Source organism: Geotrypetes seraphini, chromosome 8 (genome assembly GCF_902459505.1).
Source record: "Geotrypetes seraphini chromosome 8, aGeoSer1.1, whole genome shotgun sequence".
In the NCBI taxonomy this organism is placed as follows: Eukaryota; Metazoa; Chordata; class Amphibia; order Gymnophiona; family Dermophiidae; genus Geotrypetes; species Geotrypetes seraphini.
The window spans coordinates 52,196,425-52,218,733 of NC_047091.1; the positions used below are offsets into that span (position 1 = coordinate 52,196,425).

At 47.5% G+C, this 22,309-nt stretch overlaps 1 protein-coding gene across 2 annotated transcripts in view; it reads left to right on the forward strand.

Annotated features, from left to right (window-relative positions):
- C8H19orf47 (chromosome 8 C19orf47 homolog) overlaps window positions 1–22,309 on the forward strand; it is a 111,482-nt gene that overhangs the window by 13,483 nt on the left and 75,690 nt on the right. Inside the window, exons 2-4 of one of the 2 annotated variants that reach the window (XM_033956606.1) lie at window positions 307–396; window positions 5,595–5,677; window positions 20,365–20,452. In XM_033956606.1, the coding sequence (XP_033812497.1) occupies window positions 5,659–5,677; window positions 20,365–20,452 (107 nt within the window). In that variant the 5' untranslated portion in view covers window positions 307–396; window positions 5,595–5,658. The remainder of the gene's footprint in view (window positions 1–306; window positions 397–5,594; window positions 5,678–20,364; window positions 20,453–22,309) is intronic. The other variant, XM_033956608.1, reaches the window with a different exon arrangement.

Consider the following 22,309-nt stretch of genomic DNA (forward strand, 5'->3'; position numbering starts at 1 on the left):
GAAAATTCTCAGCTAGGGTAAGAATGAAAAAACATATCCTGCTATAGAATATGCAGTCAGTGTCACTCTTGTGTGTTGCTAGCAAATTAATTATGGTAGGACTTCCATTAAAGGCCTGGTTGACTTACTATTAACTATTAGTACCGATTTAGTCTGGGAGCAGTGACCTTTTGCTCAAGTTGAAAAATTTAAATTTAAGAACCTTAACGTTTTCTTATACATTTTTTTTAGAACAGAGGTTTACTAGTAAAGTGAACTTTTTGAGAATGCAAATTGCCTAAACCTGTTTTCTCTTTTTCTATGCAGTTTTCACTAAGATGCCTCATCAGCAAAAATAGCTGGGTTTATCTTTTTTTTAAAAACTTAAAAGTAGCAGCACTGGCATGCTGAGAAGAGGTAAGAACACATATTAACAACTAGATATCTGATTATGTTTACATAGCGTCTGTTTTGAACAATTTAGTGTATTTTTATTGTTTTAACTTGGTATTTTTAAATTGTAGTGTTCATTGTAAACTGCCTAGATTTTTTTTTTTTTTTCAAAATATAAAATATAATCCAGATTTACTGCAACCATGTGCCTCATAATATTAACATTAATGAGAAGATTGCAATTGATACAAAATTCAGCTCCTTATAACATTATTTTTACAAGGTTCTTACATTAACACCCATGGTGCTTCATACTGGCATTCAGTACTCCCCCAATATTCGCGGGGATTCCGTTTCAGGAACCCCCGAGAATCTTTAAAAGCTGTGAATACGGTTTTTAGCGGGGGAGACAGGAGAGGGCAGCCGGAGCGCCGGCGACTGAAGGAAATCACTCGCAGTATGCTCCGATCGCCTCTTCCTGCATTAAAGTCGGGCCTCACCAATCAGGAGCTGCTTGTCAAAGCGACACGCAGCTCCTGATTGGTGAGGCCCGACTTTAGTGCAGGAAGAGGCGGTTGGAGCATACCACGAGTGATTTCCTTCACTTGCCGGCGCTTTGGCTGCCCGGTCATTTGCGATTGGAAAATATCGCGAATGCCTGGGACCACGAATCGCTGACCACGAATGACCGGGGGAGCACTGTACTTCCTTGCTTTGCATATTTAGTTACTTTGCCATTGCATACAGTTCAAGATCTTATTGCTGACCTACAAGTGTGTTCTTTCTGCTACCCCTCGCCTTGCTTCTCTTTATACACCTCCCAGAGAACTCTGTTCCTCAGATATGTCATTCTTTACGTTACCCTTCTCCTCCACTGCCAATTTCCGTTTTCGATTCTTTCATCTTGCTGCCCTATATTCCTGGAATAAATTACCCGAGTTTGTCCGTCAAGCTCCTTCCCTTGTTTAAAAGCAAATTGAAAACCCACCTTTTTGATGAAAGCTTTCAATCCTTAACCCTACTCCTCTGACCTCCAACCCAGCCAGCTGATTAACCGTTCCCCTTAACTGTATCCATGACATCCTGTTTGTCTTTCTTGCCTGTTTAGATTGTAAGCTCTTTTGAGCAGGGACTGTTTTCTTACTTTTTGTGACTCTGAACAGTGCTGCATGCGTCTGGTAGCGCTATAGAAATAATTAATACCGTGTTCCCCCAAAATAAGACAGGGTCTTATATTAATTTTAGCTCCAAAAAATGCATTAGGGCTTATTTTTGGGGGATGTCATTTTTTTTTCATGTGCAACAGTCATCTCTCCCTTCCTCTCCTCCACCCCAATTCTTCCTCTTTCCTTTCTCCCCCTCCCCCTTGTGCAGCATCTTTCTATCCTCCCATCCCCCTGTGCAGCAGAACCCCACCGACCTTCTTGTGAGACTGACATACCTCTGAGGTATCCAGAAACAGCAGCAGCGCTCTGAACGGGCCTTCCCTCTGCATCAGTGACACGGCAGAAGGAAGGCCCCGGTGGGGCCATTCAGAGCGCTGCCACTGTTTTTGGATGCCTTGGAGGTATGTCAGTCTCATGGTGGGAGGGTTCGAGGGGTTCTGCTGCACAAGGGGATGGGAGCCCAGAAATAGTGGAAGCCTGGATTTTTTTTTATTTTTTTAAACTGGGGATGGAATTGGGGAGTGTCGGGCATTCAGGGGAGGCTGGTGGGTCAATCTTAACTAGGGCTTATTTTTGGGGGTAGGGCTTATATTATGAGCATCTTTAAAAATCACGCTAGGGCTTATGTTCGGGGTAGGTCTTATTTTTGGGGAAACACATTAGTAGTAGTAGTTAACTCTTCATTGTCAGCGTCGTAAGTATATAAGAATAGCCTTATTGGGTCAGACCAAAGATCCATCGAACCCAGTAACCTGTTCTCACAGTGACCAATCCAGGTCTTGGGCACTAACCCCCAAGTTGGATCCTAGCATCCGGTAACTGATTTGGGTTATTCTTCCCAGTGTTCATCACTTTGCATTTGTCCACATTAAATTTGATCTGCCACTTGGGACACTGTCTTCATAAGGTCTGCCTGCAATTTTTCACAATCCACATGTGTTTTAACAACTTTGAACAGTTTATTGTCATCTGCAAATTTAATCTCACTCGTCGTTCCAATTTCCAGATCATTTATAAATAAGTTATATCTGCATCCCAGTACAGATCCCTGCGGCAATCACCTGTTTACTCTCCTCCATTGAGAAAAATGACCATTTTATCCTACCGTCTGTTTTCTATCCAATAACCAATTCCTAATCTACAACTGAACTGTACTACCTATCCCATGACTCTTTAATTTTCTCAGGAGCCTCTCATGAGGAACTTTGTCAAAAGCTTTATGAAAATCTAGATACACTTTGGTTCTGTCTAGTATCCCTGATTTTTAATTTGTTTTTATGTAAATTTTATATTGTACACCGCTTAGAAACCTGATTAAGCGGTTTAAACATTTTTTTTTAATAAACTTGAAACTTGATATGTTTATCATAATCACAAAAGTAAATTAAAACAGTTTCTTGATCATATGCCTCTTTAGCTATAAAATACAATATTATTATTAAGACTTGGCCAAAAGGAAAGATTTATAAACTATAAAGAGTTTTACCTCATGCAAAATTTTTTCCAAGTACCTACAAATCCTACAAATGTGGCCCTGCAAAGGGTTTGGTTTGTTTTTTGTTTTTTTTAAATTCTTTATTCAGTTTTAACTCTTGAATCAAGTGTACAAAATTCAATCAAATAATTCGTACAAATCACTTGACATTCTAACAATTATTGTCAAATGCATATAAAAAAGACCCCTCCCCCACCCATCCCATACATAGGACTATATTTAATGTGGAGATGGGGAGGTATGTTATGTGATTTAATGGGTTTATTCCTGCAAAGGGTTTGAGTTTGAGATTATTGTACTATATCAACCGGCCCACCTTTATCCACATGTTTATTCACACCTTCAAAGAAGTCAAGCAAATTGGTGAGGCAAGATCTCCCTCAGCTGAACCCATGCTGACTCTTGCCTCATTAAATCATGTTTGTCTACGTGTGGCACAATTTTATTTTTTATAATTGTTTCTATCATTTTGCCTGGTACCGAAGTCAGGCTTATTGAATAGAAGGAAATTTTTTTTCACTCAGAGAATAGTTAAGCAACATGCAGTTATGATGCTAAGTCAGCAATCGTAACCCCCAGGATAGGATGATGGTTAACAGCTTATTGGGAGGCTGGACTGCTGGACATTATTAGGGGGGGGGGTGTATAAGTTATAGTTCTTTGCTTCCTCTCAGATCTGTTTGTAGGCTTCCTGGCAGAAAGACCTGAAAAAGCGGTTAAGATCCAAGCCACAGTGCAGAAGCTATACCAGATGAAGAATCGGGATTGAGCAGATTCTCCATATACAGTGGAACCTTGGTTTACAAGCATAATTCGTTCCAGAAGCATGCTCATAAACCAAATTACTTGTATTTCAAAGCGAGTTTCCCCATAGGTTCCCTCCCCCCCCAGGCCACTGGCGCTGCTCTACCTCACCCCACCACATCTCCAAAAGATCCCACCACCCCCAAGAATCTCTGAGAATGCGCAGATGCTCAAGGCCCAGCCCAGGCAAGAGGCAGGATCTTCAGGCACCAGCATGTCCTGTGAGTTGGTGCTTTGTGCCGGTGCCAGATCGGGGTAAGGGCTTGTGTTTGGGCGGGCGATCGATGCTGGTTCGTGAGGGGGGTGTTTGTGGCAGGGCGGGCGCTCGCAAATAGAGTCAACGGAAGACATGAAGACTGCCAATCAAGTGGAGAAAGCTTCATCCAGGGCTAGACAAATCATGGGCTGTATCCGTAGAAGTTTCGTCAGTCGTAAGCCCGAGGTCATAATGCCGTTGTACAGATCCATGGTGAGACCCCATCTGGAATACTGTGTACAATTCTGGAGGCCGCATTATCAAAAAGATGTGCAGAGAGTTGAGTCGGTTCAGCGAATGGCCACCAGGATGGTCTCAGGTCTCAAGGATCTCCCGTATGATGAACGACTGGGTAAGTTGCAGCTGTACTCACTCGAGGAACGCAGAGAGAGGGGTGACATGATCGAGATGTTCAAATATGTCATAGGCCGTATCGAGGTGGAAGAGGAACTCTTTTTCCTTTAAAGGACCCACGGCAACAAGAGGGCATCCGTTGAAAATCAGGAGTGGGAAATTTCATGGCGACACCAGAAAATATTTCTTCACCGAAAGGGTGGTTGATTGCTGGAATAATTTTCCACAACAGATAATTGAGGCCAGCAGCGTGCCAGATTTTAAGAAAAGATGGGATTGGCATGTGGGATCTCTTCATGGAGGTAGTTAGGGGGTGGGCCATTAGTGGGGCAGACTAGATGGGCCGTGGCCCTTTTCTGCCGTCATGTTCTATGTTTCTATGATTTGCGAGGCACGATTTGCTCGAGTGTTTTGCTCGGCTTGCAAAACACTCGCAAACCGCATTACTCGCAAACCGAGGTTTGACTGTACTTCATGGTGCCCTGGTGCCCAAAAGAGATTCAGAAGACTGGAGGCTGATTCTGGAATGGAAGTCAGTAAATGCAACTCTCACTGTTCCGTTCTTCTGCATGGAAACAGGTTGGTCATTGCCTTGGTGGTGCCGGGGGTGTTTCTGTGATAATATCTTCTAGATAGAAAAATTGCCCATGACATTGGGAATGGATTAATGGAATTCATTTACCAAAATATTTAAACATTGCACAAATATACAACCTCATGTTATGTAATTGAGCCAATCCTTATTTCATGATGAATAACTTTTGGACTATAATATATCTTAAATGGAAAACTATAGATTTTTTCCTGAAAAAAAACCCAACATTTTATTTAAAACAAAAATATAATTGCCTTTTATCCACACAGGCAAACACAGTATGGTGAATCAAAAGATTCAAAAGTTTGCCTTGTATGCTGGGCAGTGTCTCTGCTGGAGCTTTGTTGAATGATGTCACCCATTACTGAGAATACATGTCCTACAGTTTCAGAGAACACCTGCTATTGCTATTTCTGGTGTGATGTTTTTAGACTGTGAACTGCTCTGATGTATTTGATCAGAGTGGTATAATACTAAGCCATAAACTGGGAAATTATAACAGTATTCAGATAGGTAAAATAGAATCTGACTCAACATGGACTTTTTTCACAGACGTCTCACAGAGATAACATCATTCAAGCCTTGTGTGACTGAATTTTAGGAGCTGTTGCCAGTTATGACGTCTGTTACCCTGGGTGAGTGTGAATAGCTTTACCTTGCAACTTCTGAATTTTAGTGAAAGGGACATTAAAATAAAAAGGAACAATCCTTTGTGTTCATGTTGTGCTGGTAGAATCAGCATGTGCTGACAGCTACACATAACATGTGGAATGTGAGGTCAGAATTCTTTAAGCATCGTTACCCAGAATAGAATATAGGTCTAATTATAGGCAGATTCTCTCCAGAATTAGAATGATTTAAACATATCAACAGACAGGAATAAATCACTCTTAAGAACATAAGAATAACCTTATTGGGTCAGACACGATACTACTCAAAAGGATCCAGAGAAGAGCGACTAAAATGGTTAAGGGACTGGAGGAGTTGCCATACAGTGAGAGATTAGAGAAACTGGTCCTCTTCTCCCTTGAAAAGAGGAGACTGAGAGAGGACATGATCAAAACATTCAAGATAATGAAGGGAATAGACTTAGTAGATAAAGACAGGTTGTTCACCCTCTCCAAGGTAGAGAGAATGAGAGGGCACTCTCTAAAGTTAAAAGGGGATAGATTTCGTACAAACATAAGGAAGTTCTTCTTCACTTAGAGAGTGGTAGAAAACTGGAATGCTCTTCCAGAGGCTGTTATAAGGGAAAACAAGTTCCAGGGATTCAAGACAAAATTAGACAAGTTCCTGCTGAACCAGAACGTACGAAAGTAAGGCTAGACTCGGGGCACTGGTCTTTGACCTAAGGACTGCGGCGGGAGTGGATTGCTGGGCACGATGGACCACTGGTCTGACCCAGCAGGGGCAATTCTTATGTTCTTATGTTTCATCTAGCCCAGTATCCTGTCATCACGGAGGCCATTCCAAGTCACAAGTACCTGACAAAACCCTAATTATCCCAGGACAAGCAGGCATGATATTCTCACATGTGGGTGACGTCATCTACGGAGCCCCAGCGCGGACAGCTTTTCAAGCAAACTTGATTGAAGTTTCAAGTTTGCACACTGCACCACGCATGTGCTAGCCTTCCTGCCCACTAGAGGGCGCATCTCCACCTCGTGGTCCTCAGTTCAATTTCATCCGCGGAGCCAGAAGCCCTGTGGAAAATTGTGCTCTTCAATTTGCCTTCTGTCGCCGCGGCTGTGTCCTGTTTTCGACGCGGTCGCTGCGTTTTTCTTTGTTCCTTTGTTGATTTCTTTCAGTTTTCGTCGGAAAAAAAAAAAAAAAAGTTTTGTTTTTCTTCCGTCGCTCCGGGGGCTCCCGGTAGCCGCGGCCGTGGGACTTTGTCTGTTCCCGGCCGCTTTATGGGCCCATGTCCCGTCCTGTGACGGGCTTTAAAAAGTGCAGTCGGTGCGACCGACGCTTGTCCATCACAGACCCTCACCGGTGCTGTTTGCGGTGCTTGGGCCCTCAGCACCCGACTGACTCTTGTTCCCGGTGTGCCACTTTTCAGAAAAGGGCTCTCAAACGCCGCCGGGCCCGCATGGCGGAACTTTTCGCTGTTGATTCCCCGGCCGGGAAGGCCTCAAGTTCGGCCTCGGCTTCGGCCCCGGCCTTGACCTTGGCCTCGGGCCCCTCGACTTCGCCACTTCCTTCGGTCCCATCGAAGCCTGTTGCCTCGTCCAAGCCTGCCTCGGGTAAGTCTTCACTTCCCTCCTCAGCTCCGGGATCGACCAAGAAGCCATCCTCGGGCTCCTCGACGGCGGGAGGGTCTTCCTCCGCCCAGCCCAAGGTGTCCAAATCGATTGCCCAGAGGGAATACTCGAGACCGAGGTCGCCCTCCAGGGAGCATCGACCGGACTCGGTGCTGCCGCCTACGATGGGGATCCCGGCTTTCCAGGACTTGCTCCAGGCTTTGATCGCCTCGGAGCTGTCCGGGGCCATTGAGCACCTGTAGCAGGCTTCGGCCTCGACTGCATCGGTCTCGGCTGCCCCGCAGTTGGCGACCTCGGTCTCGGGTACTGTGGCTTCGGGCCCCGAGGCTCGTACTACCTCGACCCCGGCTTTGCCCTCGGACCCGGCATCGGTGGCCCAGCCTGAGCGTAGCGTGCGGCCCCGTGACAGGATGCGCCGGGTGCGGAGGATCTCGTCCACTTCTTCCTCGAGGTCCTCGCGAGGCTCCTCGCCTTCGGGCAGGCCTCGGGCGAGGCGCCGTCCGAGGAAGACCAAGCGATCTCGGGCCTCGCCTCGGAGGCGCAGTCGCTCGTCGCCGCTCGGGGGCGAGACCTTACAGGTCTCGGAGCTCCGCCTGGATAACCCTAGTCTTTTTCGCTCCCCTGTCAGAGAGAGTTCCCGTGCCTCCTCGCCGGGGCGGAAGGGACGGGCCTCGGTACCTTGTACCCCGGGGGGTTCCCCCAAGGGTTCCTACAGGCATGACCGGTCCCCGACCCCCTCGAGGTCCCGGGAGCGAGCCTCATGGGAATCGTGGTCGGGTAGAGAGCCGAGGTACTCCCGCGAGGCCTGCCAGACCTTCGTCATTCTCCAGGTTTGTGCAGGATATGGCGGGTGCTTTGGGCTTGGACTTGTTGGCAGGTTCCCATTACACCAAAGAGTTTTTGGAGGAGCAGGATCTTCCTACTCCCCCAAGGGAATCCCCTCGCCTTCCGCTGAATAAGGTCCTTCATCAGACCTTCCTCAGAAATTTGGAAGCCCCTCTTACGGTCACGGTGGTGCCGTCTAAGATGGAGTATAAATACCGGACCATTCCTCCTAAGGGGTTCGAGAGGGCACAACTCTCTCACCAATCGCTCCTGGTGGAGTCGGCGCTCAAGAGGACGCAACCTTCCAGGGTGTCTGCAGCGGTCCCGCCTGGGAGGGAAGGGCGGACCCTCGACAAATTTGGTCGTCGCCTCTACGCCAACTCTCTGATGGCGACGAGGGTCCTAAATTACGCCTTTGCATTTTCTTCGTACTTGCGTAACATGGTGAAGGACCTCCCCAGTTATCGGGACGTCATACCTGATTCCCATAGGGAAAGGTTCGTCACCTTTATGTCAAATCTCTCTCAACTACGCCTGTACCTATTCCATGCTGTGTACGACGCCTTTGAACTCGCCTCGAGGGTATTGGTCTGTGCGGTGGCTATGCGCCGGCTGGCGTGGCTCCGTACCCTCGAGATTGACCCCAACCTGCAGGAGCGTTTGGCGAATTTGCCCTGCGTGGGTTCTGAGTTGTTTGACGACTCCTTGGAGGCGGCAACCAAACATCTGTCGGAGCAGGAGCGCTCTCTTGCCTCCCTGGTCCGCCCTAAACCTAGGGCCCCGCCGCAAAAACCTTTTCGGCAACCCCCGAGAAGATACCCGCAGAAATCTACGCCGGCCTTCTCGAGACCTCCGCCCCGACGCCCACCCCAACAGGGTAGGGGAGGTCAGTCAAAACCCCCAGCGCAGGGAGCGTCCAAGCCGGCGCCGTCCTTTTGACGGGATGTGCGGTTGGGGGCGGGCCCCCTCCGCAGTATCGCCGGACCCCCTCCCCATCGGGGGTCGACTCAGGTCCTTTTACGGGGCTTGGACCAAGATTACATCCGACGCATGGGTGCTCCGGACCATCTCCGAGGGCTATTCGCTCAACTTCTTAGCGCAGCCTCCAGACATGCCACCCAGCGCTTGTCCGTCCAATCGGAGCCAGTTGGCCCTTCTCCTGGCCGAGGCCAGGGCCTTGTTGAGCCTACGGGCAGTGGAGCTTGTCCCTCTCGACCAGCGGGGTCGGGGTTTTTACTCCCGTTACTTTTTGGTCCCGAAAAAGACCGGGGATTTGCGCCCCATTTTGGACCTCCGGAAGCTCAACAGGTTCCTGGTCCGGGAGAAGTTCCGTATGTTATCGCTTCCGGTTTTGTACCCCCTGTTGGAGGAAGGGGATTGGATGTGCTCCCTGGACTTGAAAGAAGCATATACCCATGTTCCGGTGCATCACGCTTTCCGCAAGTTCTTACGGTTCCAAGTGGGAGATTTGCACCTTCAGTATCGGGTCCTTCCCTTTGGTCTGGCATCGTCCCCTCGGGTATTCACAAAGTGTATGGTGGTAGTCGCGGCGGCCCTGCGCTCTCGGGGGCTACAGGTCTTTCCCTACCTGGACGATTGGCTGATCAAGGCCCCGACCAAGGAGGGAGTTATCTTAGCGACCCAACAGACTATCATCTTACTTCAACGTCTAGGGTTCGAAGTGAACTTTCCCAAGTCTCAGTTGTGCCCGGCTCAGTCTCTCCAGTTTATAGGAGCCGTGCTGGACACGGTTCGCCTCCGCTCTTTCCTCCCCCCTCCTCGGCGGGAGGCCTTGCTGCGGTTAAGTCGCCAAGTTTTGAGGCGATCCGTGGTGTCGGCTCAGCGGATGATGATCCTTCTGGGCCACATGGCATCGACGGTCCACGTCACTCCCTTCGCCCGCTTGCATCTGAGGCTTCCTCAGTGGACTCTGGCCTCTCAATGGCGGCAGGATCGCGACCCAGTCTCTTGTCCGATAACAGTGACTCCTTCTTTGAGACACTCGCTCCGTTGGTGGACTAACTCTTCCAGTCTTTCAGGGGGTTTGCTGTTTCTCGTGCCTCCGTGTCGCAAGGTCCTGACCACGGACTCCTCGGAGTACGCGTGGGGGGCACATCTCGACGGTCTGCGAACGCAGGGTCTATGGTCGGCCGAGGACCGTCTTTGTCACATCAATGTGTTGGAGCTTCGTGCTATTTTTCTGGCTGCTCGAGCTTTCTGCCACCTACTCCACGATCAAGTAGTGCTCGTGCGGACGGACAACCAGGTGGCGATGTATTATGTAAACAAGCAAGGGGGGACGGGCTCTTGGTCCCTATGTCAGGAAGCACTGCGCCTTTGGGAATGGGCGGTCTCCCAGAACATCTTCCTGCGGGCGGTTTATATTCAGGGAGAGGACAATTGTCTGGCCGACAAACTCAGTCGTCTCCTTCAGCCGCACGAGTGGTCGCTCAACTCCCGAGTGCTGCGCGAGGTCTTCGACCGCTGGGGGACTCCTCAGGTGGATCTGTTTGCTTCTCCGGAGACTCACAAACTGCCCCTTTTTTGTTCGCGGATGTACTCCCCGGACCGTCTCGAGGCCGATGCCTTTCTTCTCGACTGGGGAGAGAGGTTTCTCTATGCGTTTCCTCCTTTCCCTCTGATCTTGAGGACCCTGGTTCATCTGAAATCGTCCAGAGCCACTATGATTCTCATTGCGCCTCGTTGGCCTCGTCAGCACTGGTTTTCCCTGCTCCTTCAACTCAGTGTCAGGGAACCTCTACTTCTGCCTGTTTTTCCCTCTCTGCTGTCTCAGAGTCGGGGTTCGCTGCTGCATCCCAATCTTCAGTCCTTACATCTGACGGCTTGGTTCCTTTCCCCCTGACTCCGGCGGTCAGGGAGGTGTTGGAAGCCTCACGCAAGGTCTCGACTCGGCTTTGTTACTCCCAGAAGTGGACCAGATTTTCATCCTGGTGTTCCTCGCACAGTCTGGATCCGAGTTCGGTTCAGGTGTCCTCGGTTCTGGAATATTTGTTGCATTTGTCCAAGTCTGGGCTGAAGACGTCTTCTATTAGGGTGCATCTTAGTGCGATTGCTGCTTTCCACCGACGACTAGAGGGGCGATCCCTCTCTCTTCATTCTCTGGTGGTTCGGTTCATGAGGGGCCTAGTGAATGTTAATCCTCCTCTGAAGCCCCCTCCTGTGGTTTGGGATCTTAATGTGGTCTTGGCTCAGCTGATGAAACCTCCTTTTGAGCCTATTGACAAGTCCCTTCTTAAGTTTCTCACTTGGAAGGTGATCTTTTTGATTGCGCTCACGTCCGCTCGTAGGATTAGTGAGCTGCAGGCTCTGGTTGCGGACCCGCCTTTTACTGTGTTTCATCATGACAAGGTGGTTCTCCGCACCCATCCTAAATTTTTACCTAAAGTTGTGTCTGATTTCCACCTCTCCATTGTCCTTCCTGTGTTCTTCCCTAAGCCCCACTCCCATCCTGGCAAGACGGCACTCCACACGCTTGACTGTAAGAGGGCGTTGGCATTTTATCTCCAACGTACCAGGTCTCATCGGAAGGTTCCTCAATTGTTTTTGTCCTTTGATCCTAATCGTTTAGGACACCCTGTTTCCAAGCGCACCTTGTCCAACTGGTTGGCTGCTTGTATTTCTTTTTGCTACGCTCAGGCTGGTCTTACGCTCCCGGGTCGAGTCACGGGGCATAAGGTCCGGGCGATGGCAGCTTCGGTTGCTTTCCTCCGATCCACTCCTATGGAGGACATATGTAAAGCTGCCACTTGGTCTTCGGTTCATACGTTCACCTCCCACTATTGTCTGGACACTTTGTCCAGAAACGACGGCCGGTTTGGCCAGTCAGTGTTACGTAATCTGTTTTCCTAAATTGCCATCCTCCCACCTGCCCTTTTTTGGTTGGCTTGGAGGTCACCCACTTGTGAGAATATGCTGCCTGCTTGTCCTGGGATAAAGCACAGTTACTTACCGTAACAGGTGTTATCCAGGGACAGCAGGCAGATATTCTCACAACCCGCCCGCCTCCCCGGGGATGGCTTCTTTGCTAGTTATGGAACTGAGGACCACGAGGTGGGATGCGCCCTCTAGTGGGCAAGAAGGCATGCACATGCGTGGTGCAGTGTAGCAAACTTGAAACTTCAATCAAGTTTGCTTGAAAAGCTGTCCGCGCTGGGGCTCCGTAGATGACGTCACCCACATGTGAGAATATCTGCCTGCTGTCCCTGGATAACACCTGTTACGGTAAGTAACTGTGCTTTATCCCCCCTTTTACAAAACTGTAGAGCATTTTTTAGTGCCGGCCATGGTGGTAACAGCTCTGATGCTCAGAATTCTGTGAGAGTCTGAGCTGTTACCACCATGGCAGAAACCACACTACTGTTTTGTAAAAGGGGGAGGGTTTAGTTTGTGAGTACATATTCCATACTAGGCAAAGGTGTGTTCGAAAGACATGGTTTTCTGTTAGGATTGACTGCAGAATTGATCTGTACTAGTCTGGTTTGTTTAGTTTTGCAATGGGTGTATTGATGTACTGCTCACTGCAGTATGTAAGGTGTTGCCTTTTCCTAGGTACACTCTTGTGTGACATGTGGATTGTTATTAAAAATCATGTTTTTCATACAGATGGGGGGAGGAGGAGGGTCAAAAAATTTTGTGCCCTCATGTCACATAGGCTAGGTACACCACTGCCAGTATTCCTCCTGGAAGAAAAGGCAGAACTCTGGATAAATATGAACTCGGAGTGTTCCAAGGCTCTATGCTGGCAAACAGAATATTAAACTAGAATTATTTACATGACATCTTATTTAAAATCTCTTACCCAAAATATGTATATTTATGACCAGTATATTGTTTATCAAACTTGATATACCACCTTAGTTGCAGCACAATTCAAGGCGGTTTACAATAAAATATATCAAATAAAACCAGAAATAAAAAAGGAACGCCATTAAAATAGGATAGTATATGCCATTGGAGCATCTCTTGTCTTACAAACACTTATGGCCTCTTTTACAAAGGCGTGCTAGCAGCTGCGCTGCGCTAACGGCCCTGAAGCCCATAGAGATTTAAAGGGCTTCGAGGTTGTTGCCGCGCAGCTTTGGTTTTTTTTTTTTCCCCAATTCTTTATTCATTTTTTCATCTTACATCAAGTGTACAATATTACATCAATTGAATCATACACATCACTGGAAAATCGTTCTATTATCATCTTAAATATATAAATTAACCCTCCCCCACCCACCCTTTCCACAAATATTGTAATCAAAAATATCATACATGTGTTATATTCGTAAATATTGATTAAACCTATAATATAACTATATATGCCGTGCGGCTTTGTAAAAGAGGCCGTTAATGAATGATCTCCTGGAGACCAGTAAATACATGGCGCATTCTAAATTTGCCGCATGTGATATCATCTCTCGTACCTCTGCAGTCTCAATTGCCATGTGAAGACAAGCGTGGCTAAGAATCTCAGATCTAGCCACCAACATTCAAGACAGTCTCCAACATACCCTGTACAGGGGACGATTTGTTTGGGGCCCATAAATTTATTTATTTATTTATTTAAAAAATGTCTTACCCTCTTATACCTAAACGGCTCACAAAATACAATCATAATATTAAAACATATATACATATAAAGTACAATAATCTCATTATCTCCATAAAAATCTTACTGTTCATTCATTTGAATGCCTCCACAAACAAGGTAGTTTTCAATACTTTCTTAAACTGTTGTAAATCCAAAGTGCCCTTAACGGTCCTATCAGTTTATTCCACAATAACACACCTCCTATTGAAATTGCAGATACCCTGGTGTTTTCATAATGCACTCATGAAAACTCATTCAAAGATAATTACATCATCCCTTCTGACCTTAAAAATCTAGCTAGCCAATAGTGTCATTTCTAGTGTTAAATACCAAGGGATATTATGATGGATCACTTTAAATACCATCACAAGGATTTTAAAAATGATCTGAAATTTAACAGGCAGACAGTTGTTTTTTCAGCCATGGGGTGGCATGCTCAAATTTCTTTCCATCACATTGGATGGGCCGCAGCATTTTGGATCAACTTTGCAATGATTATGATCTGTACAACCATCTGAAGGTCATACCCTGATAATATCGATTTAAGTCTGCTCAATAAACACACATGGAAAAATGCTGATCTGACCACTGCCAATACTTGATCTTTCATACTGAATCTAGCCAAATCCCCAAGGTTTTCAGTTTTTTATGTATCGGAAGATTCAGGTTGTTTACAACGATATTCTGGGGCCATTGCGTGTCTTTATTCCTTCTTATCAACATTACATCTGTTTTTGCCAAGTTTAGTAACAATTTGTGGTCTACCATCAAACCATTCACAGCCTTCAAACATGTTGATAACCTCTTCTGCAGCTCACTTTTCCAACCGTTCGTAGAGAAGAAAAATATATCATCAGCATATAAACAATAGGCAATGCCAATTGCTGAAACACAATCTCCAACGAGGCCATATAAAGATTAAAAAGCAACGCTGAAAGTCCTGATTCTTGTGTAATGCCTTTGAACACAGGTCTAATGTCTGACAAATGACCATCACTCTGTACTTTTATTGAACGATCTTGAAAGTATGAAACCATTTAAACACTCTCCCTCCAATACCCATCTCATCAGAGTTTTCAATAAAATATCAACATCCACTGTGTCATACGCCGATGACATCCTTAGAAACTATACAAAACATTTTGTCATCCATTCCCCTTTTTAATTCATCCACTGTTGTTACTAGTAGTGTTTCAACGCTATGGCCCATACGAAATCCAAATTGGTGACAATCAAGTAAATCTTCTCTATCCACAAATTCTTCTAATTGTTTTAATACTGTGTTTTCTATAATTTTTTCCCAAGAAAGGCAACATATCTGTTTTTTCCAAATACGTCTTTTTTAACTTTGGAGGAAACCACACAGAAAATCAAGTAATATTGACTGTGTGACCACTTTGTCCACTTCTAAACTTCATCAGTTTCAAACACCAAACATGTCACTTACTGTATGAGAGACAGATATTGCCAACCTACTACGTTCACTGGTCCACCAATGCGGACAACACAGGCAGCAGAAAACTTCTTTATTTTCTCAGTCCAAGGAACAGCAGTCTTTTTGATTTTCTCCTAGAGAGCATGGTCAGTATTTTTCAACCTTCACTTCAGACTCTAATCATTGGAGGTCGGCTCACCCATTACCCATCCACTTTGGACCCTCATAATATCCGATTATTGGGACCTTCAAGTGGTAAATTATGCCCTTCATTTACAGAAAAAACCTTTGAACCACCCCCAAGAGAGTCTCTTTTCAACACCCAGTAAAGGTCCCTCTTCCTCAATGCCATAGAACAAGTTCCTCTGTAGGAGAGGGGTTGAAGGCTCTACTCCAAATATTTCCTCATACCGAAAAAGATTGGAGGCATCCATCCAATTCTAGATCTCTGACCTCAACAAATAAGGTGAAGATGTTTTGCATGGTCTTTCTGGGAACCTTATTACCACTATTAGAGAATGACTGGTTCAGCTCTCTAGATCTCAAAGAAGTATACACCTGTATTTCCATCCTACTCGCTCACAAGAAATATATCCTCTTTTGGGTGAGAACAAGCCACTTGCAGTACAAGGTGCTTTCATTTAGTCTGGCATCAGCACCCAGAGAATTCATAAAGTGCTTAATAGTAGTAGCTGTACTCCTTCGCTCATACAGTTTTCAAATGTTCCCTTACCTGGATTACTGGTTGATCAAGGCTTTCACACCTCAACAGGCCACGAATGCAACAGTTTGTCTACTGGAGCTCCTGGGATTCACAGTCAACTGCAAGAAATCCCATCTTGAACCCATTCAAAACTCTAAGAGTTCTTGGACACAACACAAACTTGTGCTTTTCTACCTCAGCAGAGACTTATACCCTAATTCAAATTTGTCTAAAGGTCACCACATAACACATCAAAAGCTGCGACTCCTCGGCCTCATGGCTTCTACAGTACATGCAACTCCATTTGCCTATCTACATCCTGGGAAACCTCAATGGGCACTCTTGACCCAATGGTCTCAAGCCACCGGTCTACTATCCCAGCAATTGAAAGTAACCTTACATCTCCAGGAGTTGTTTCAGTGGTGGTTATCACTGACCAGTCTCTCCAAGGGCCTGCTATTCCAAGTGCCACCACAGTAATTCGCTGATTGTCCAGCTCTCTTCAGTGTAAACCGCCTAAAAGTTGTAAGATTGTGGCGGTATAGAAAAAATAAAGTTATTATTATTGTCAAAAGAGATTGATGACAGATGCCTCCTTGCTCTGATGGGAAGCCCATCTTGATGGTCTTCATACCTAAGGCTCCTGGTGCCCTTCCAAAAGAGCTCTCCATATCAATCACCTTGAGCTTCAAGCAATTTGCAATGCTCTTTACACATTCCAAAATTATCTCCTGAGTAAGTAGTACTCATTTGCACAGACAGCCAGGTAGCCATATATTACATGAATAAGCAAGGTGGTACAGGGTCTTGCTTGCTCTGCCAAGAAGCAATTCAGTTGTCCGTACCGGGGCTCTGTGGATGAAGTCACCCACATCCACATGTGAGAATATCTGCCTGCTGTCTCTGGATAACACTTGTTATGGTAAGTAACTGTACTATATCTCCTTTTGCTATGTTCGGGCTGGGCTGACACTTGAGGGCCATGTCTGCACACAAGGTTCTAGCAGTAACAACTTCAGTAGCTCATCTATGTTCCTCTCAGCCACCTGGTCCTCAATTCATACCTTCACATCCCATTATTGTTTGGAGAATTATTTCAGGCGGGATAGTCGGTTCGGCCAAGCAGTTCTTCAAAATTTTTTTCTCCACTTAGATGCCAAGTTCCTTCTAATCCTTTTGGTTTCGCCAGACTCATAGTAGTTGTCAATAACCCTCTTCTCGGAGGCATGATCCTGGCAGCTAGGGAGTACCACATGTGAGAATAATCTGCCTGCTTGTGAGAATAATCAGTTGTTATCCATGGACAGCAGGCAGATATTCTCCCAACCCTCCCATGTTCCCTAGTTTGCTTCTTAGCTTTATTACTGAACTGAGGATCCCATGAGCCGAAGTCAAACAGGAGGGCACCGATGCATGTGTGGTATGGGCAGTCTTAAGACTTTTATTATACAGTGGTGCCTCACACAACGAACTTAATTGGTTCCAGGAGCAAGTTTGTTATGCGAAACGTTCGTTATGTGAAACGCGTTTTCCCATAAGAATACATGTAAAAAAAATAATTCGTTCTGCAGCATAAAATATGCTAAGATGACATAAAAAAAGATAAATTTTTGGTTATTATTTTTATTTAGATACATCTAAAAACATAATTGTTTTTTAAAACAACACACATTTTTTAAATTTAAAGACAGACTAAGTAGAGTCTAATTTTACAGTGAGAGAGGGCAGAGTCTCAGCGGCAAAAACTGGGACTTAACTGTTCATTTTTTTTTTTTTTCTACCGTGTTTCCCCGATGATAAGGCAGGGCCATCAAATAAGACAGCCCCCCCTTTTTAGAAAAAAATGTAAAATAAGGCACCCCCCCGCAAATAAGCCACCCACCGATACCTGCGCTTACCCGAATCGGGTGGTACGGTGGGTGACTCCGTGTGGTCCCTGGCACCCCCGACACGATCGGGGCAAGAGGGAGCTCAAGCCCTCTTGCCCCCCCGACTCCCCGACACGATCGGGGCAAGAGGGAGCCCAAGCCCTCTTGCCCCCCGACTCCCCGACACGATCGGGGCAAGAGGGAGCCCAAGCCCTCTTGCCCCCCCGACTCCCCGACACGATCGGGGCAAGAGGGAGCCCAAGCCCTCTTGCCCCCCCGACTCCCCGACACGATCGGGGCAAGAGGGAGCTCAAGCCCTCTTGCCCCCCCGACTCCCCGACACGATCGGGGCAAGAGGGAGCCCAAGCCCTCTTGCCCCCCCGACTCCCCGACACGATCGGGGCAAGAGGGAGCTCAAGCCCTCTTGCCCCCCCGACTCCCCGACACGATCGGGGCAAGAGGGAGCCCAAGCCCTCTTGCCCCCCCGACTCCCCGACACGATCGGGCCAGGAGGGAGCCCAAGTCCTCCTGGCCACGGCGACCCCCTAACCCCACCCTGCACTACATTACGGGCAGGAGGGATCCCAGGCCCTCCTGCCCTCGACGCAAACCCCCCCTCCCCCCAACGACCGCCCCCCCCAAGAACCTCCGACCGCCCCCCAGCCGACCCGCGACCCCCCTGGCCGACCCCCACGACACCCCCAACCCCCTTCCCCGTACCTTTCTGTAGTTGGCCGGACAGACGGGAGCCAAACCCGCCTGTCCGGCAGGCAGCCAACGACGGAATGAGGCCGGATTGGCCCATCCGTCCCAAAGCTCCGCCTACTGGTGGGGCCTAAGGCGCCTGGGCCAATCAGAATAGGCCCGGGAGCCTTAGGTCCCTCCTGGGGGCAGGGCCTGAGGCACATGGTCAGGTTGGGCCCATGTGCCTCAGGCCCCGCCCCCAGGAGGGACCTAAGGCTCCCGGGCCTATTCTGATTGGCCCAGGCGCCTTAGGCCCCACCAGTAGGCGGAGCTTTGGGACGGATGGGCCAATCCGGCCTCATTCCGTCGTTGGCTGCCTGCCGGACAGGCGGGTTTGGCTCCCGTCTGTCCGGCCAACTACAGAAAGGTACGGGGAAGGGGGGTGGGGGTCGGCCAGGGGGGTCGCGGGTCGGCTGGGGGGCGGTCGGAGGTTCTTGGGGGGGGCTGTCGTTGGGGGGAGGGGGGGTTTGCGTCGAGGGCAGGAGGGCCTGGGATCCCTCCTGCCCGTAATGTAGTGCAGGGTGGGGTTAGGGGGTCGCCGTGGCCAGGAGGACTTGGGCTCCCTCCTGGCCCGATCGTGTCGGGGAGTCGGGGGGGCAAGAGGGCTTGGGCTCCCTCTTGCCCCGATCGTGTCGGGGAGTCGGGGGGGCAAGAGGGCTTGGGCTCCCTCTTGCCCCGATCGTGTCGGGGAGTCGGGGGGGCAAGAGGGCTTGAGCTCCCTCTTGCCCCGATCGTGTCGGGGAGTCGGGGGGGCAAGAGGGCTTGGGCTCCCTCTTGCCCCGATCGTGTCGGGGAGTCGGGGGGGCAAGAGGGCTTGGGCTCCCTCTTGCCCCGATCGTGTCGGGGAGTCGGGGGGGGCAAGAGGGAGCCAGGCGGAGAGAGGGCAGTTAAGCGCAGTGCCTGCGCGGAAGGATGCAGCTCGGGCGACTTCGTTGTGTGAAACGAAGTTCGTTGTACGAATCAAGACATAAAGTTCGTTGTGCGCAGCGTTCGCTGTGCGAGGCGTCCGTTATGCGAGGCACCACTGTATTTTTTTATTGATGAATTTTCAAACAAACATCTCTTATGCAGTACACAGTAAACAAGCAAACAAGAACAAAGCAATCCCACCCCCCATGCCAACCACACAGATCTCACTCTCCCACCCGGTTATACTTTACAACAAAAATATTCCATAGATCAGAATGCCAACAATATCATGGGTTCAACAAATGACTATGAGCCTTGGCAGTCAGTGTGAGCCAAAAAGGCTCCCAAATATTACAAACAAATGTCCTGGTTTGGTATCCAAAGATGTACAAAAGAGGCGTTCCATGGAGGCTTGCTGTATCATGAGAGTACACCAATGAGACAACATCGATGGATCCTGTTGTATCAAACAATGCAATATGGTTTTCTTTCCCAACAAAATAGCTCTCTCCAAAAAGCCCCAAAAACCCTTCGGGGACATACAGGGAAGAAACTCTAGCGTAAATAACATCTCAGGACAAGGAGGGTACGCATAATGCCATATAGTGGAAATATACTGGTGGACCTGGTTCCAAAATACTCAGTTCTCATGGGGTTGTATATATCATTATGTTTATTATTAATTCAGTAAAAGGCTTTCAGTTATTGCTTGCCTGTTAATTCTCTGCCTTTTTTCCTGGCATTTATTGCTGCAGTTGACCTTTTGCTTCTTGTCTGCAAATAGTGGTGGTGATAGCAAATATGACAGAAATGATAATACAGTACTCTCCTGAGCTAGTAAGATACTGTCTTTAATGTGTGCCTGAGAGCAAAAACTTAATGTCTGACACTCCTCATCCAGCATTTACCTTGGCTCTTATTCTTCTTGGGATGATATTTGCATGCTCGTTCAATGTATTCACAATCATGTTCTTGTTTCAGCAACATCTGAATGGATTCACTTTTTTAAGGAGGCTGGTATCCCACCAGGGCCAGCTGTCAACTATGCAGTGATGTTTGTGGATAACAGGTAAGAACTGATTGATAGAGGATATCTCTGTAGGAAGCGAAATTGTCATCTATGCCAAGGTGTAAAGTTAGGCCAGTATGTTTATACAAGGCTCCAATAGAAGTGCTGAAGCAAGGGCCATTTTAGAAATACAAGGGGAATATACTGTATATGTATAAGTGGTGCATATTTGTTTACATACTTTTTGAAGGAATTCACTCAAGGTGGGGTACAGCAAGAATAGGCAATAGACAATTATAGCAGTAAATATTTAATTCCGTTACGTCTTTGACAGAGCAGTCCAGAACGAATGGGTTATGTCCATCTCCCAGCGGATAGAGACAGAGAAAAAGTAGTCCAAGGAGCTTTACCCTTTAAGGGTATCACATAGCCTGAAATGTTCAGTATTTTTCTCTTGTCTCCAAGTGGATGGTGGATGGATCGTGCAGCTCCTTCTTGGTGCTTGTCTGATAGCCTGGTCTGGTTAATTCCAGGTGGCAGTTGAGCAGCGGTTATACTAGTAATCTTTGCTCAGGTTATAATCTGAACTTTCTCATGGAGCTTGGGTGACATACACAGCTTCTTGGTCCCTTATCTCCCAGCTTGGGTTGCATCTGATCAGATGAGACGTTACGGCGTCCTGCTTATAAGTTTTGATCGGACTTTGATACACCCTGAGGCAGCAAGTTAGTGAAACGCTGGCCATCGTCGGTGTACCGATCAACAGAGATAAGTGGAAAGTTTTTTCTTCTATCTACCATGCATAGACAGCCCTGCTTATAGCTTTCTATTTTGGGAGTATAACAGAGGTTTTTGCCAGTGAGGTTACCACCCTACCACCTCTATCCACCATTGTGGTGGTGGGAGGGCTTTTGTCTGAGGCTTTTCCTCCAGTTCAGTTTGAACTTTCTCCTTTGAACTAAAGCAGCTCTGCCTACATTCATATATGACATTGATTTCTTCTTTTTTGTAAAAGTGTGTTCTGTTATACTATTGATTTTTCACATATCCGAGTATCTTGTGCTACAAAAAGATAACCTTGACATCATCTGCATCACGGAAACATGGTGGAACGAGGAAAACGTCTGGTACATTGTGCTACCGGGATACAAGCTATACTTCAGAGACAGAGTGGGTCAAAAAGATGGGGATATTGTCCTATACGTCAGAGGGAATTGAGTCTACTGGAGAGAACACACCAGAAATGAAAAATAAGGTAGAGTATGGGTCAAAATTCTGGGAACAAATGGAACGGAAACGAAGATCGGCATCTACTACTGACCCCCAGGGCAGTCTGAAGAAACTGATGGAGAAAAGATGAACAAGATTAAACACAACTGCAAGGGAGGCAATGCAGTTATCATGGGCGACTTCAATTATCCGGGGATAGACTGAAACCTAGGCACCTTTGGCTGCAGTAGGGAGACCAAGTTCCTGGATGCTATAGGCGATTGCTTCCTGGAACAACTTGTCAAGGAAAATACGAGAGGAAATGCAATTCTGGACTTATGAGGACCGGCGCAAGGTGTAGAAGGGACGCTGGGAAACAAGTGATCACAATATGATCCACTTCAACCTGGACATGGGGCGAAACATCGATCCAAAACGATGGCCACGGCACTGACCTTCTAAAAAGGGAATTACGAAGGGATGAGACTCGTGGTGGGGAAGAAGATTAAGAAGAGGATAAGTGCTGTAAAAACGCTAGAGCAAGCATAGTTCCTTTTATCCCAGGACAAGCAGGCATGATATTCTCACATGTGGGTGACGTCATCTACGGAGCCCCGATGCGGACAGCATTTCAAGCAAACTTGATTGAAGATTCAAGCTTGCTGGCTGCACCACGCATGTGTGCCTCCTGCTCCACTAGAGGGCGCA